This window comes from Gymnoscopelus braueri (assembly GCF_963280865.1).
Source record: "Gymnoscopelus braueri genome assembly, chromosome: 11".
NCBI lineage: Eukaryota > Metazoa > Chordata > Actinopteri > Myctophiformes > Myctophidae > Gymnoscopelus > Gymnoscopelus braueri.
Window position 1 is genome coordinate 23,010,177 of NC_137613.1, and position 14,770 is coordinate 23,024,946.

The 14,770-nt window shown below is 41.0% G+C and overlaps 2 protein-coding genes across 4 annotated transcripts in view; one reads left to right on the forward strand and one right to left on the reverse strand.

Moving 5' to 3' along the window:
- LOC308094581 (polyadenylate-binding protein 1A-like) overlaps positions 1-9,431 on the forward strand; it is a 15,041-nt gene extending 5,610 nt beyond the window's left edge. The window contains exons 4-15 of one of the 3 annotated variants that reach the window (XR_013933968.1): positions 594-733; positions 1,530-1,624; positions 2,513-2,650; positions 3,807-3,902; positions 4,772-5,138; positions 5,317-5,427; positions 5,550-5,689; positions 6,097-6,181; positions 6,799-6,929; positions 8,331-8,430; positions 8,997-9,248; positions 9,279-9,431. Coding sequence is in view for 1 of the 3 variants with exons in the window: in XM_080441330.1 (XP_080297456.1) it covers positions 594-733; positions 1,530-1,624; positions 2,513-2,650; positions 3,807-3,902; positions 4,772-5,138; positions 5,317-5,427; positions 5,550-5,689; positions 6,097-6,181; positions 6,799-6,929; positions 8,331-8,423 (1,396 nt within the window). In the remaining 2 variants the exon portion in view is untranslated. Of the gene's footprint in view, positions 1-593; positions 734-1,529; positions 1,625-2,512; positions 2,651-3,806; positions 3,903-4,771; positions 5,139-5,316; positions 5,428-5,549; positions 5,690-6,096; positions 6,182-6,798; positions 6,930-8,330; positions 8,431-8,996 lie in introns of all 3 variants that reach the window. The other 2 variants (XR_013933969.1, XM_080441330.1) reach the window with 2 other exon arrangements.
- Positions 9,432-10,864: 1,433 nt separating this feature from the next.
- LOC308095836 (type-4 ice-structuring protein-like) lies at positions 10,865-13,441 on the reverse strand. Its single transcript, XM_080442944.1, has 4 exons — positions 13,313-13,441; positions 11,946-12,014; positions 11,698-11,782; positions 10,865-11,181 (listed from the first exon to the last, which is right to left on the reverse strand). Exons 2-4 carry the CDS (start codon positions 11,995-11,997, stop codon positions 10,968-10,970), a joined length of 351 nt encoding a protein of 116 aa, XP_080299070.1. The 5' UTR covers positions 11,998-12,014; positions 13,313-13,441; the 3' UTR covers positions 10,865-10,967.
- Between the last annotated feature and the right edge of the window lie 1,329 nt (positions 13,442-14,770).

Consider the following 14,770-nt stretch of genomic DNA (forward strand, 5'->3'; position numbering starts at 1 on the left):
TTAACCTTGTGTAACCTGTGTGTGTGTGTGTAATAGTGAGAAATGATGCTTTTAATTGACTTTATTGCTGTGTATATGGAAAGAGCTTTTAGATGATGATCAGATAATTTGTGTCACCCTTACTTCAAATAACAAACACCATATTGTCTCTCTCGGGCTGAAACATGCATGTCCAAAACCGTTACTTTTCAGGAATGGAAAAAAGAATCTGTGTACCAATGCATACAATGTAATTATTTAACCACAAGTTCTTGTTAATAATTTTTATAGGTTAAATATTTATAAAATCCACAGACCGACTTAACCACTTTCAACCTTTTGCCCCTATTTTGGGCATGTCATCATAGGTGAAAAGAATTCAAAATCTTTCAAAATAGTAATTTAGCTACTTTTGCACGACAATTGCTTATAAGTGTAAAATAGGGTATTAATTTATTGAAAAACATGAAAAGATGAAATATGGAGGTAGTTTTCTGCCCGACAGCAACAATATATCAAAGATTTAGCATGAACTGCAATGCAAGATGCTGCTCTCGAATGTTCTCATGCTAAATGATGACCTAGTTGACTTCTGATGTCCTTTTTAAATGTAGATTTGTTGGCCGCTTCAAATCTCGCAAAGAGCGCGAGGCTGAGCTAGGTGCCAGGGCTAAGGAGTTCACCAATGTCTACATTAAGAACTTTGGCGAGGACATGGACGACGAGAAACTGAGGGAGGTTTTCAGTAAATATGGTGAGTTAATGCATCACAATACCATTGATTCCCTCACTCGAACAAAGGAACTAGGTCGCATATTCCCCCAAAATATGAAAGCTTCTTCAGAGTGTCTGTGCCGAAATGCATAAGCATTTTTCTATTATGATGAGAGCCAAATAAAAAAAGTGAAATTTGAGTATTTTGTCTGCCTTTTCCTGAAATTTGAGACGTTATACTGTTTAATTTTTTGGGGGGAATATGCTCACTGGATTTTGTGTAAACACTCCACTGGGAATACCATTGTTGAAGCACAACCACTTTTTACAACAAAGGAACTAGGTCTTCTTCATAGAGAAAAATGTCCTTCAGCACAATTGCTAATACCCTTATTGTCTTATGAAACCAGTTTGGTAGACAATCAAAAGACTGCAGTTTTGTCAAATTCATTGCTACCTCCTCAGTGGGTTGCATTGGTCCAAATGGCTGCAACAGTGATATTGTAGTTCATGGGCCTCACGTCCTTTCAACATGGATACTGGGGATAAATATTTACTACAGACAAAACCATTTGACTTAAGAAAATATCATGTTCTATGAAATTACTCTTTTGGCTAATGCAACTGATATAACAAATACCACAAACAAAATAATGGGGCAGTGGCCCTTTGTTGATATTGTAACTTTTGTAAGCATTGGTGGGATGCATTTCTGATGGAATGCTCCTTTACTGAGGTCACACCACACTGCCATATCATGCCTGCCTGAATATAATTTATGTACACGATAAAAGGTCAAAATAAAACTCACTATAGGGTGTCTTCCTGTCATTTAGGCAATTCAATGAGTATTCATGTCATGACTGACGACAGTGGCAAGTCGCGAGGCTTTGGCTTTGTGAGCTTTGAGAATCACGAGGATGCTCAGAAGGTAAGATACCAGGCAGCCAGCTCAACTACTCTACTGTAGCACTATTTAACTCGGGTTCCCAAACCGTTCCATGCCAAGGACCCCCAAGTAGACGTAGCTTCTAGCTGTGACCCCCCCCCCCCCCCCATTGCGCAACAGCTTTTTTTTTTTTATCCATGTTGGAAGAAACCATCGTTGCTATGTGCAAATTGCAAAACAACAATTGCTGTGTGTTTGTGAGATATCAACATAAATGAAACATTTGTGATCACTGGTCCTCGTAAATACATCCCAGTAGAACTGTAATTTCACACTTTTCCAATGTTTCACCTAGCACTTCACAGATATTAGACCCTTTTTTAAGTGGCTACCAATGGTCATAGGCATTAGGCAGCCATGCTGGAAAAAATAACTATTAACATTCTATTCAAGGCCTCTATTGCTAATCCTGTTATAGTGTCTTATGAAAACTTTTTGCTAAAGACTATCAAAAGACTGCAGCTTTGTCAAATTCTTTGCTACCTTCTCAGTGGGTTGCATTGGTCCAAATGGCTGCAACAGTGATACTGTAGTTCATGGGCCTCATGTCCTTGCAACATGGACACTGAGGATAAATATTGACTACAGACAACCATTTGACTTAAGGTGACAAAAAAAAATGAAGTTCTGCATATTCATTAGATGAGAAACCACATTTTTGTCTTTATGTTTTGGTTGTTGAGTCTCGTTGTTATAGGGTTTACAGTCATGGAATATTCACAGAGAAAAATGATAGGAGCTTGGCCAGCATAGCAGGTAGTCTTCTTGCTGTGACGTTTGAGCAAACGGGTCAGATGATGATAAAGCTATGCGTAACCATTTCCTACTAGTAGCCCACAAAACCAGCTGAGTTCGTTTTGTCTGCTTCAGGCAGTAGATGAGATGAACGGGAAGGAGCTGAATGGCAAGCTGATCTATGTGGGACGTGCCCAGAAGAAGGTGGAGCGGCAGACAGAGCTCAAGCGCAAATTTGAGCAAATGAAACAGGACCGCGTGACTCGCTACCAGGTCAGTTTGGACCAGGGTGTCCTACTGTCTTCCTTTAGTTGCACCCATACATATATGCAATAGACAACCGTGCTAGTCTGGGTTGACAATACAGTAGTGCACAGTTATCCAATACCACTGCAGTGATATTGAAGATTCTGATGTTTTATACTGAAAGTATCAAAGAAAAGTCTGCACACTGGATCATGCGCCAAAAGGTTTGTAATGTATTGCTGCCACACAGAATGTTTTGTGTGGTGGTAATACATTTTAAGCTTTTTGGAGAATGATCCAGTGTGCAGACTCAATTTGTCTTCGATATTGGCTTCTGCCCTGCACCTGGTACTTTTAAAGAATTTTGCTATGTTAAATAGCTCTATATTATGATGCAATCATTGCTATAAGTGTTTGTTTAGTAACGAACCCTGTCTCTCTAGTTCTTTAATGAACAGAAAATGCATTTTCAGGTCGGGATACCAATTAGGAGAGAGAACTCACACAGGATATAGATTAAATAAGTGGTATTGGAAGCGATGAGACAAAGAAATGAGCAGACAAAATTGGAACTGGAACACTATACAATTGAAGCTGATAAATGGATACTTCTGATTGGCTGAAATTGGCAACCCACATGAAAATGTATATTCTATTTACTAAAGAGCTGGAGAGACTACTGAACAAACACACTATAGCAATGATTACTATCAGAATATAGTGCTATACCCTTAAAAAAACATTTAGTTTTAACCAGAAAATATCTTAACTACTGGATGTGCATGTTTTTTCACTTGTTTATACTGAAAGTGTCAAAAGGTATAGGACAGTGGTTAATAATGAGGACACATAGGCTGCATAATTGCCGATACCGATGTTGTCAAAAAAGTCAAATATTGGCACATCGGCATATCGGCCAAGCCGATATATTGGTCTGGCTCTACTTGGCATAGAATGTTGACTCGGGACTGCAGCTTGTCAAATTCATTGCTACCCCTTCAGTGGGTTGCTTTGGTCCAAATGGCTGCAACAGTGACACTGTAGTTCATGGGCCTCAACGTCCTTTCAACATGGACACTGGGGATAGATATTTACTACAGACAGAATCATTTAAGTTGACGTTACAGTGAGCATACTGTAGTGTATTTAGATAACCAGATGTGATGTCCTTTTCTGCTTTCAGGGTGTCAACCTGTATGTGAAGAACCTAGATGACGGCATTGATGACGAACGCTTGCGCAAGGAATTCACACCGTTCGGCACCATCACCAGTGCCAAGGTAGGACCTTGAACCCCCGGGTAGGAGCTGCGTGGGGGGGTCATTCATTTTGATCACCGGTGGGGACATATTTTATCCCTGCTCCTGTTCAGACGGAATTAAATGCATGCATTTCCTGAAATGTAGACTGTCTGATATGTTTGATAATATTACAATTTAACAATTTAAAATGTATGTTAATCACATTAACACTAGATTCCCTATTTTGGGAATCCCCCCCCCCCCCCCCACACACACACACACTTTCGTGAAAAATAAAGTTACAAGCTCACAAAGTTGTTAGCTTGTAGATCAGCTATTTCTGTTATTAGTCGTACAAAGTATATACTGTAGGGCTTACAACTACACTATGTTACTACATTATTATTTTGACCAGATCCTGTGGTATGGTGTGACCACTGCTGGTTGACGAGCGGTACTACGTGAATGTCAAAATAGTATTTAAATTTGCAAATCGGTGGTAAGAAATGCAGCGTTTGCTCAGGGGACCCAGGTTCAAATCCTGGGACTTGAAATTTACAGTGTGCAGCTTTTAATGGTTAAGGAAATGTCCCTTGCTCTGTTTTCTTATCTTTTTCTTTTGAATTAAACCTTGCCTTTATCCCCACTACTGACATTTGGGGACTGCAGCTTTGTCAAATTCATTGCTACCTCTTCATTGGGTTGCATTGGTCCAAATGGCTGCAACAGTGATACTGTAGTTCATGGGCCTCACGTCCTTTCAACATGGACACGGGGGATAAATATTTACTACAGACAAAAGCATTTAATTAGTAGTACTTGACACTTATCATGTTACTCACTTCCATCTCCCGTTTGTTTGAGCTTTTCCGTAACAATATTGTAATCTCTCAATCCTTGTGTCTCAGGTCATGATGGAAGGCGGGCGCAGCAAAGGTTTCGGCTTCGTCTGCTTCTCATCTCCAGAAGAGGCCACCAAAGCGGTGACGGAGATGAACGGACGCATCGTGGCCACCAAGCCTCTGTACGTGGCCTTGGCTCAGCGGAAGGAGGAGCGTCAGGCTCACCTGACCAACCAGTACATGCAGCGCATGGCCACCGTACGTGCCGTACCCAACCCGGTCATCAATCCCTACCAGCCAACCCCTCCCTCTGGCTACTTCATGGCTGCCATACCCCAGGCCCAGAATCGTGCCGCCTACTACCCAGCCGCTGGCCAGATGGCCCAGCTCCGCCCCAGCCCACGCTGGACCACCCAAGGGGTGCGGCCTCAACGTGAGTGGCCCTCTCACACGTTGACAATTGGGGAATTGGAAAGCAGGGGGTGGGTTGGAGAACATATACGTACATGTATAGCTGCAGTGCATGCAGACAAAATGGCAACGAAGCACTGTAAATTTCAGTCTGGATAATGTGTTAAGATGTTATAGCCAGTTTTTGTATGCGTTTTTAGACTTCCAAAACATGCCAGGTGCCATGCGTCCCTCGGCCCCACGCCCTCAGACCTTCAGCACCATGAGGCCTGCATCTCAAATGCCCCGCATGATGTCCGCTCAGCGTATGGGTTAGTCACAACCAACAACTGTATATTTTTTTAAATGTCAACTGCAAAGACTTAAGTGGATAAAACACAGCTGCATAGGCTGTTGAGTATTGTCCTCATCTACCCTCTCCCCCCTCCAACAGCTCAGACCATGGGCCCTCGGCCGACTACTGCTGCCACCGCTGCCACTCCCGTACGCGGGGTCCCCCAGTACAAATATGCTGCAGGGGTCCGCAATCCTCAACAGCACATGAACACGCAGCCCCAAGTCGCCATGCAGCAGGTAAACACACACACACACACACACACACACACACACACACACACACACACACACACACACACACACACACACACACACACACACACACACACACACACACAGGTTTTCTCACTCTTTCTTTGTTTTATTCCTTTATTGTGGTTAGACTTAACATACTTAGCAGTAGTATAGTAGCAGAGAGTCATTGAGAGTGTACCAGATGTACAATATGAATCCCCCTGTCTTGGTGCCTGAGCCATACTGTAAAGCACAGTGAATGAAGTAAGGCTCAGAAGAACTAACTTTTTAATGCTCCTTATGAAAAAGTATTTATTAGCGACATTTCAAGCCTCGCAAATCTTCTTCAGGTTAGAGATTGTATCAGATGTAAAGCAAACGGCCTCTCTGCCTCACTCTCTCCCCTCCAGTCTGCTGTGCACGTGCAGGGTCAAGAGCCTCTGACGGCTTCCATGCTGGCTGCTGCTCCTCCACAGGAACAGAAACAGCTGCTGGGTAAGGCTAGGAAGTCACGATTGTTTTGCACGTGTATATACTCAACTCACTGCACCTCAACTTATTGTTTTCACATTTTAACTTAAAGCTGGTGTTCATTACCAGTAAGACCCTTGCACAGTTTTAAATTCGGAATGAAGTCAATCCATTATACAATTCTCACTGAAGTGTTTACATGAGTGCTAAATAACCTACTATTTTGTTCTGAAGAACCATCCAAGTCTCTACTTAGGAGTAGGACCCATATATGTCATAGAATGTCGACTCGGGACTGCAGCTTGTCAAATTCATTGCTACCCCTTCAGTGGGTTGCATTGGTCCAAATGGCTGCAACAGTGACACTGTAGTTCATGGGCCTCACGTCCTTTCAACATGGACACTGGGGATAAATATTTACTACAGACAGAAGAATTTAAGTTGACGTGATAGTAAGCATACTGCAGTGTATTTAGATAATCAGATGTGATGTCTCCATTTCTGTTTTCAGGGTGTCTTTTTAACGCAACACCTCATACTATCATACAAACGTGTCACCCGAGCCCCTCACTGAAAAGCCAACAACCAACCATCCTGCCCTCACTTCTTGAAACACTTCTCTCTGTTGGCTGCCCCTTTAGGTGAGCGTCTGTTCCCCATGATCCAGAATATGCATCCCAGTCTTGCAGGGAAGATCACCGGCATGCTGCTAGAGATCGACAATTCAGAGCTGCTCCACATGCTGGAGTCCCCCGAGTCTCTCCGCTCCAAGGTCAGTCCTGAGCTTGAATAACACTCACACATTCCCAGGTTAGTATAATCTAAGTTTAACAAGACTCTAGGCCAAGATTCACCTAGTACACAACGGTCTGCAGACAACAGCGGTGGTCCTGTACCATCGGCAGGTCATTTCTAACGTTTACACGGAACGCACACACTGCGCTGACTGGATTGGCTCGTCATTCACATGAATTTGCAATCTGTGCGGGCAAGCACTACTATAAACATCCAGTCCATGGCCTCGGTGTGCGCAAGTGTTTAGGGAAACCAGAATTGCGGTGGATAGGCTGTACTTGTTAATTGTATTCATTGCCAATTGCAAAGTGCAAATGTATTAATGAAGTAACAGAAAGCTGTGTGTGTGTGTGGTTGTGTCCCTCTGTGACGATACGATGTGATGTGAAGTGACAGATGTTTTTCAACATGACTGTAAGCTCTGCTATTCTTTCATCCATCATGATGACAGTGATAATGCATGTTGTCATAGCCTGCATCCATGATACATGATTAGGTCATCATATACTAATTTGTGAAATTGGGGCCAGTAACTTAAATGCACGTAGTGTTATGGTGCCTGTACTCAACAAATGTTAAAAAGAAAAAAAATGTAAAGTGCTGTGGCAGTAGTTGTGTGTGGCATAGTGGATTCATTGGGATGTAGAGTTATATATTTTGTGTGTGGTCAGATATAAATTATTTATACGCAGTTTAGTATGGCAGCCAGAATCTTAAATGATCTGTAAAATGCAGTGTTGCAATCATTCGGACACTAAATGGTAAATGGTGCATTTACACACACATTCATACACCGATGGCGGAGGAAAAACATGCAAGGCACCAAACTGCTCATTGGGAGCAATTAGGGGTTCAGCTTCTTGCTCAAGGACACTTCGACACTAACTCTGGGGGAGCCCCCCAGCTCGGGATCGAACTGGGAACCTTGCGGTTTCCAGTTCACTCTACCCTACCCCTGAGCCACTGCCGCCCTACTATACTAGTGGGATTTGATTCAAATAGGCTGGGTGTGACCATGATATCTACTATTTTATCTCTGAAATTTGCAGTCTTTACGTTAATGTGTCAGAGGAAGACGAGATACAAGTTGTTTTTCAATGGCTTTGTGCCAGTCTAAAGCATAAATTGCCAGGGCACAACTTCAGGGAAATGTAACCACTATGGAATTTTAAACATTATTATAGTCTGTTGTAAGCCGTATACCTGCGCTGTCGACAACCTGTCAACAAGTCTCCTACAAAGTCGCATTTCAGACAAATAATGTCTGAAAGGCCCCATATAATCATAATATGGGGCCATGGTATTAAAAAAAGTGAGAACCCCTGCATTGGTGTATATGTTATGCCGTCCATCACAGTGATTCATGGTGTTGTTGTAGGTGGATGAGGCAGTGGCTGTACTCCAGGCACACCAGGCTAAGGAGGCTGCACAGAAGACTGTGACCAATGCAACAGGCGTCCCTAGTGTCTAAACCCAAGGTACTTCAGCTCTACAGATAAAAGTTCAGATAGGTCATCATGAGTGCCCTACTTCCACAGCAACCTACTTTAACCCATTGAGACCTGAAGCCGATTCTACATGTCTCCTAAATCTCAACAGTTTTCTGAAAAACGTATGTTTCTATATCAGTGGTGTTCAATCTTTTTCTTGTCAAGGACCCCCAAAATTATATGTATTTGGCCGCGGACCCCCATCAAAATATTTTGTTCCAGGGACCCCCAGAAGCAACGATTTGAGTTAAAAATGTTCGCTTTAAAAAAATATATATTCAAAGATTTGCACACATTTTCACGATTTTTCAAAAATAGCAGATCTACAAGCTCATAGCGCAGCACTCGGTGCCGCGCTATGAGCTTGTATATCTGCTATTTTTGAATAGCCCAAAGTGTAAAATAATGCTTTATGCTCAAATCTAAAGATGACACAGTTCCAGGTCTTAATGGGTTAATTGGGGACTCAATGACATGCATTGCTATTGATATATAGTATGTATGCTATGCATATGTAATCACAGACTAATCAACTTTTCCTTGCTTCTTTACAGGGAAGGGAAACCTTGAGACTAGCTTCACCGATGGGGAGGGGGGGGCTTAAACAATGAAAAACATGAAAATACAGAAAACAAGGTAAAAAGTAAAATCATATTAAAAAAAAGGAAAGAACTCAATCCAACCAGGCCTAGAGAAGAAAATACTAGGTCTTGTTAATTTAAGTAAAAAGGTAAGAAAAAAAAGCAAAATAAATAAAACTAAAAGTGTGTGTGTGTGTGTGTGTGTGTGTGTGTGTGTGTGTGTGTGTGTGTGTGTGTGTGTGTGTGTGGGAAAAGAATATTATGAAGTTTGGCAGTGATAAAAGCATTTTCTTTTTAGAATTGTATCCCTTTTAAATGTTTTAATGTTTGAGCTGCGGTAGAAGTGCAGAGACAGCCCAGCAATTTCCCTTGATCTTTGCTTGCTTGAATAAAACTTAGAAAAATGTACTCTTGTGTTTTCTTGAGTCACTGGTTTATACAGACAAAAGTTAGTCTTGGTGCCATTGGCACAGTGGCATAATATGAATACTTATTAACACATAATTGAATTTAACACATAATTGAATTTATCTTCTGAACAATCTATTTGAATTGCAGTGAATTGATAGAAAGACTAAGCATGTGGACCATGGTCTTGATCTATCACGTCAAATTTCGCTGACATAATGAGCAATGACCACTTCCTCACCAGTACTTGTGTGGCATTGATTGCTTACATCCATGGTTACTCCCAGTGACTGCTCAAAATCTCTTCAGACCGGTGGAATGGGTAGAATTGGTTGTATCACCATTTGGTAATGACTAAAAATGTATAATAATTATATAATGAGTGTACACCTTAATGTGGAGGTGAAATTAAGGTTAAATAATGGTGTGCTGTGACTGAATATGTTATTGTACAGCCTGGTAGTCTGATAAATGGGACCGATTGTAACATAGTAACCCAGCCATCTGCAAGTAAAATGAAATTATGTGATTGAAGATTCTTGAATTACCCTCTTGGAATCTAGTCTGACATAACTTGTTGCGTCTAATCACCCCTCACACGACTATGGAGATCATGTGTACCGATTTGCGTGAAATTTGGATAAAATCGGAAGGAGTAATATAAATTTTTTTTTTTTACATAAGTCGGCCTCCTGGTGGCGCTACAAAAGGCAGATGTGAAAGGTTTTGAGGTTTTTCCTTGACCTCTAGGGAGTGCGCTTACAAAGTTTTACACAGATCGGTGCAGTTATAGGTAAAAACATGAATCGGTCTGTTATAGCGCCACCATGAGGCTGATTTGAACATTTTCAAGTGGCATTTCTTCCTCGATATAGTGGAAATATGCGTGCACAATTTCAAGGAAATTGCATGCTGTGTTCATGATTTGAGGCATTTTGTTCAAAACGGAGCACTCCTGTAAACTTTGGAAGCCATTTTTAGCTAATCAGGATGGAATATGAAAAATCTGAAAGACTTGTTTCATTTAATGACTATAGAGATACTGTGTACCGATTTGTGGGATTTTTGGACAAAATCTGTAGGAGTACTGTCAAACAATAGGTTTTGCATGGTGGCCCATGTGAAAATTTTGGGGCAGAGGTCCTATACTGTGGCATCCAGGGAGTGTGTGTGCACAGTTTCACTGCGAGCAAGCCAACGGTGCCGGAGATTAGCTGTCCACAGACAGAATGACGGACGGACACATGGACGGACGGACGGACGGACAGGGGGCAAAACATACTCTCTCGCCATGCCTTTCGGCCTGGCGGAGACAATAACCAAAAATATTTATAAATTATTTTTTTGAAAGACTGAAGAGAAGAGACTGACACAAAAGAGACCCAGTTCCAGATTTTATTTGTTCTTTGAAACAAAGGTAATCTTTGCGTATCAATGTTGACAAGCTTTGGAACACAGACCACTACTAGTTCAACTAAAGCCACGCAGTCCAAGATGGATGGGATTTTGTGTGTCACACTTGGAGAACGGCTTGGTTTAGGCACCGATGCTCTTGGCCTGCTCTGTCACCTTACGGAGCAGCTCCTCCATCTGAGCCTGGAAGTCTTTGATCAGTGGCTGGATCTGAGCCTGCATGTTTTCAGCCAAGGGTTTGAGCTGTTCTTCAATGCTGCTAGCGAGAGGCTTGAGCTGCTCCTGGATCTGGGCAGCCAGGGGCACCAGCTGGGTCTGGCCTTCCGCCATGAGGGTCCTGGGAGTAGACGAGAAAACGCACACACAAATTGAAGTAGGAACTCAACCCCATACTGTAGGCCTAATTATCAAGACTAAACATTGCGAACCTGTAAATCTATAATGTACTGACTTAATATTGCAGGGATTAGACTTTTGGATATTCCAGTAAATTGTGTGCAGGTGCCAATCAGTTGTAACGTATAAGCATGTTGCTTATAAGTTACAGCTGATTGGCACCTGGAAATTAGTCCGGTAACGTCTTCATACCAAGCTTAACCCAGATGAGAAGGATCTGCTAATGTAAGGTGTATTTATGTATTTCCCCGGGCCCTACAGCACTTGTTCTCAAACCTTTTCATGTCAAGGACCCCAAAATTATCATGAAAGAGAATAGTCTACACACTGGTGATGCTGAAAAAGCTCTGCTGTATTTTATTGCATCGTCAACTCGATCAATTCAGAGCTTCATGAGGACCCCAAAATTAACATGGAAACGAACAAATGGGGATGCAGTGTCTACTGTCTAACTCACTGAGTTCTGGTGAGCACTTGGTTCTTCATGTCCTCAATGAACTCCCTCATCTTCTCGACCTCAGGGGCCTCTGCTGCTCTGCTTCCTGTGGGTTGACAAAAGTGAACACTCAAAACAAGTACAAAATAATAATACAACTATTGCAAACATATTTTGACACACATAGTGCACAATTTCACACTTTGCATATAGGCAGGCAAACAAGTTAACCACAGCTTAAGGTCTTAGTAATCGTAATCTGATCATACCCTGTGCCAGAGCGAGCACAACAATGAGAGCTGCAACAATGGAGAACTTCATGGCTGTTGACGGGTGGGCTAAGGAGAGAATAACATTTATTTATTACGTTGTCTTGATGTTGATATATTCTTCCTTATTGTGCAGTGGAAAAAGTTCATATTAATACATTTGTCATATTTTTAAACAAATATCCAATATATTATAGGTACAAACAACACATAAATATCTATATAGTATACTGTTTTGTCTGCTGCCTATGGATCATTTAAAATGTATCCAACGTGCATAAGACACCAGTCTGTTTGTTATTCATGAGAGTGAAGAGCCTCTAAATGCTGCACAGCACATTCACTTAATATTTGGTTTCAGTATTAAAGTATTCAATAAAATAAATGTTTTCAAGCCTTAAAACATTTAGCTGTTTTTCTTATAGGTTATACTGTGCCATAGAAATTTGCCCTAATGACCGTCAGGCTACTCGCTTATCAGAAGAATGTGATAATCCATGATTTTGTTTTATCTCTAACCTGAGAGCAAGGTCTCAAACAGATGACTTATGACTAAGCAAGAAAGGAAGCTGAACTTCTCATGAACAAATCACACTAGAATGCCATGTGATTTGATATTTAGTTTATGATTCCATTTTTTGACATTCGATTTTTTTCTGTACGCTAGAAAGATTCACGTCACACGATGCCTTTCACAGCCACATCCTTCTAGCACTTTGACATAGCATTGAAAAATGCAACGTATGTGCTTAGTCTACATATTGGGAAGGCATGTTGTAAGCCTATTGTCCCATTTACACTGACATCATTTGCAATTTCACCTATTTGTTTAAAGGGTAACTGTAAAATTATGATTTATTCTGAAGTTGTGTAGGGACTAATTTGAATGGTAATGTTTGGCTTAGCAATAGATTATACATCGATATACTCCATAAATCTTGTATGCCTACTGGTTCACCTTCCTATCAATCCTATTTCTATTTTCCCATTAAGATGTATACTCAAAATATGACATGCCATATCATGTCCGAAAATATCACGTCTCAATCTAAGCCCCTTCTAAAAGTTTACAGCCTTCAAATCTTTTCTTTACTAATTAAAAACATGGATAGGAACTCTAATAATGTGTTATCTTATAATAATAAATTTCAAATTAATAAGTAAGCATTAAGCAATCGGCCTTCTTACAAACGAATCACATTTGTATGTAAATCATTATCCATTGATACTGTAAGTTAGACATTTAATTGCAATTATATTATAGATACAATAGATGTAGATACAATTCAACATTACCATACTATCATCCAAGTGTGATGTAATCAAAAACATTTAATGTTTTAAAAGAGAGACCAGTGGAGAAAGACTCACCTGTTTCTGCAAAACTTGGACCTGATGGTGCCTAACTTCTAGATTACGGAGCTTCTTATAGCCCAGCAGAAGAGTTATGGCCTGTCACTCTGTGAATCTGATTGGACAAGATGACTGAACTGCAACAACTAATTGGTTGTTTATGTTGGCAAATGTTATACAGCAGTTTGACCCTTCCAGCTCAGCCTGCCACCTGGGCAACGTTTACCAAAGTCCAAGAGTCCATCTGTGTTGAAGGAGTGCTGACAACTCAAATGAAGTGGGCGTCTTATCATGGTATTGATTAAAAAAAGGATTTAATCCTCAGCAGCAACATCGATATGACGTTAATGAATGTAGTGCTGAGCTAATGAGATTAAGAAAGATTAACTTTTTACACTGCTATCTCAAAGCATACTCAATGTGATAACGTCGAATGAATCATCTTGTAGGTCATGTTTACATTGATTTCCTGTTTTCAAAATCTATTAGTAAATAAGTCCCTGGCTTTTAGTCACAGTGTTCTTCCATGAAATAAAGAATCATTGAAAGATGATAACTAATGGTAGCTTTCCACGTCATGCAAGAAGGATTAATGTCAGATTTATATACTCTCTCTCTCTCTCTCTCTCTCTCTCTCTCTCTCTCTCTCTCTCTCTCTCTCTCTCTCTCTCTCTCTCTCTCTCTCTCTCTCTCTCTCTCTATATATATATATATAGCTTGAATTTATATAGCGCCTTTAATGAACCCGAGGACGCTTTACATCAAAACAATGAACAACAAACAACAAACAACTATTTGCCAGAAGCCTGAGAGAATATGTTTCTTTTCAAGGCAGCCTAAAAGAGTCCAGTGTGGAGCATGGCAAATCCCCATTGGGAGAGAGTTCCACAGGGTGGGGGCTGCCACACTGAAGGTTTGCTTGTTTGGGTAATAGAGAGGAGGCCCAATACTGGACCGCAGGTTCCGTGACAGATAATGTTTATGGAGGAGGCCTGAGAGGTACAGAGAGAGAGCTCTCTCTCTCTCTCTCTCTCTCTCTCTCTCTATAAACACATACGTACGTACGTACGTACATACATACATACATACATACATACATACATACATACATATAGGCCTACAAACACACACACACACACACACACACACACACACAGTAGTACGTTGCATACTGTACATACAGTATACATGTCGCACAAGCGATGATTTGTGACATGATGGGTGACATCTTTGGTGAAGAATCAACCAAGAAGGTTTATTTGTCACTGCTCATACAAGGAGCGAAATGCAAGGGAACTTGAAGAAAACTCAAACAGGCAGGACTACAAATACAGTTTTACCCACAGTGCCTTTGTATGCAGCTAATTGTTATGCAACAATCATACCCTAATGAAACTGCATTTTCATTGCATAATATTGCAAAGCCTCATTAGGCAGAGGAAATGAAGCACAGTACACAAATCCAATACAAA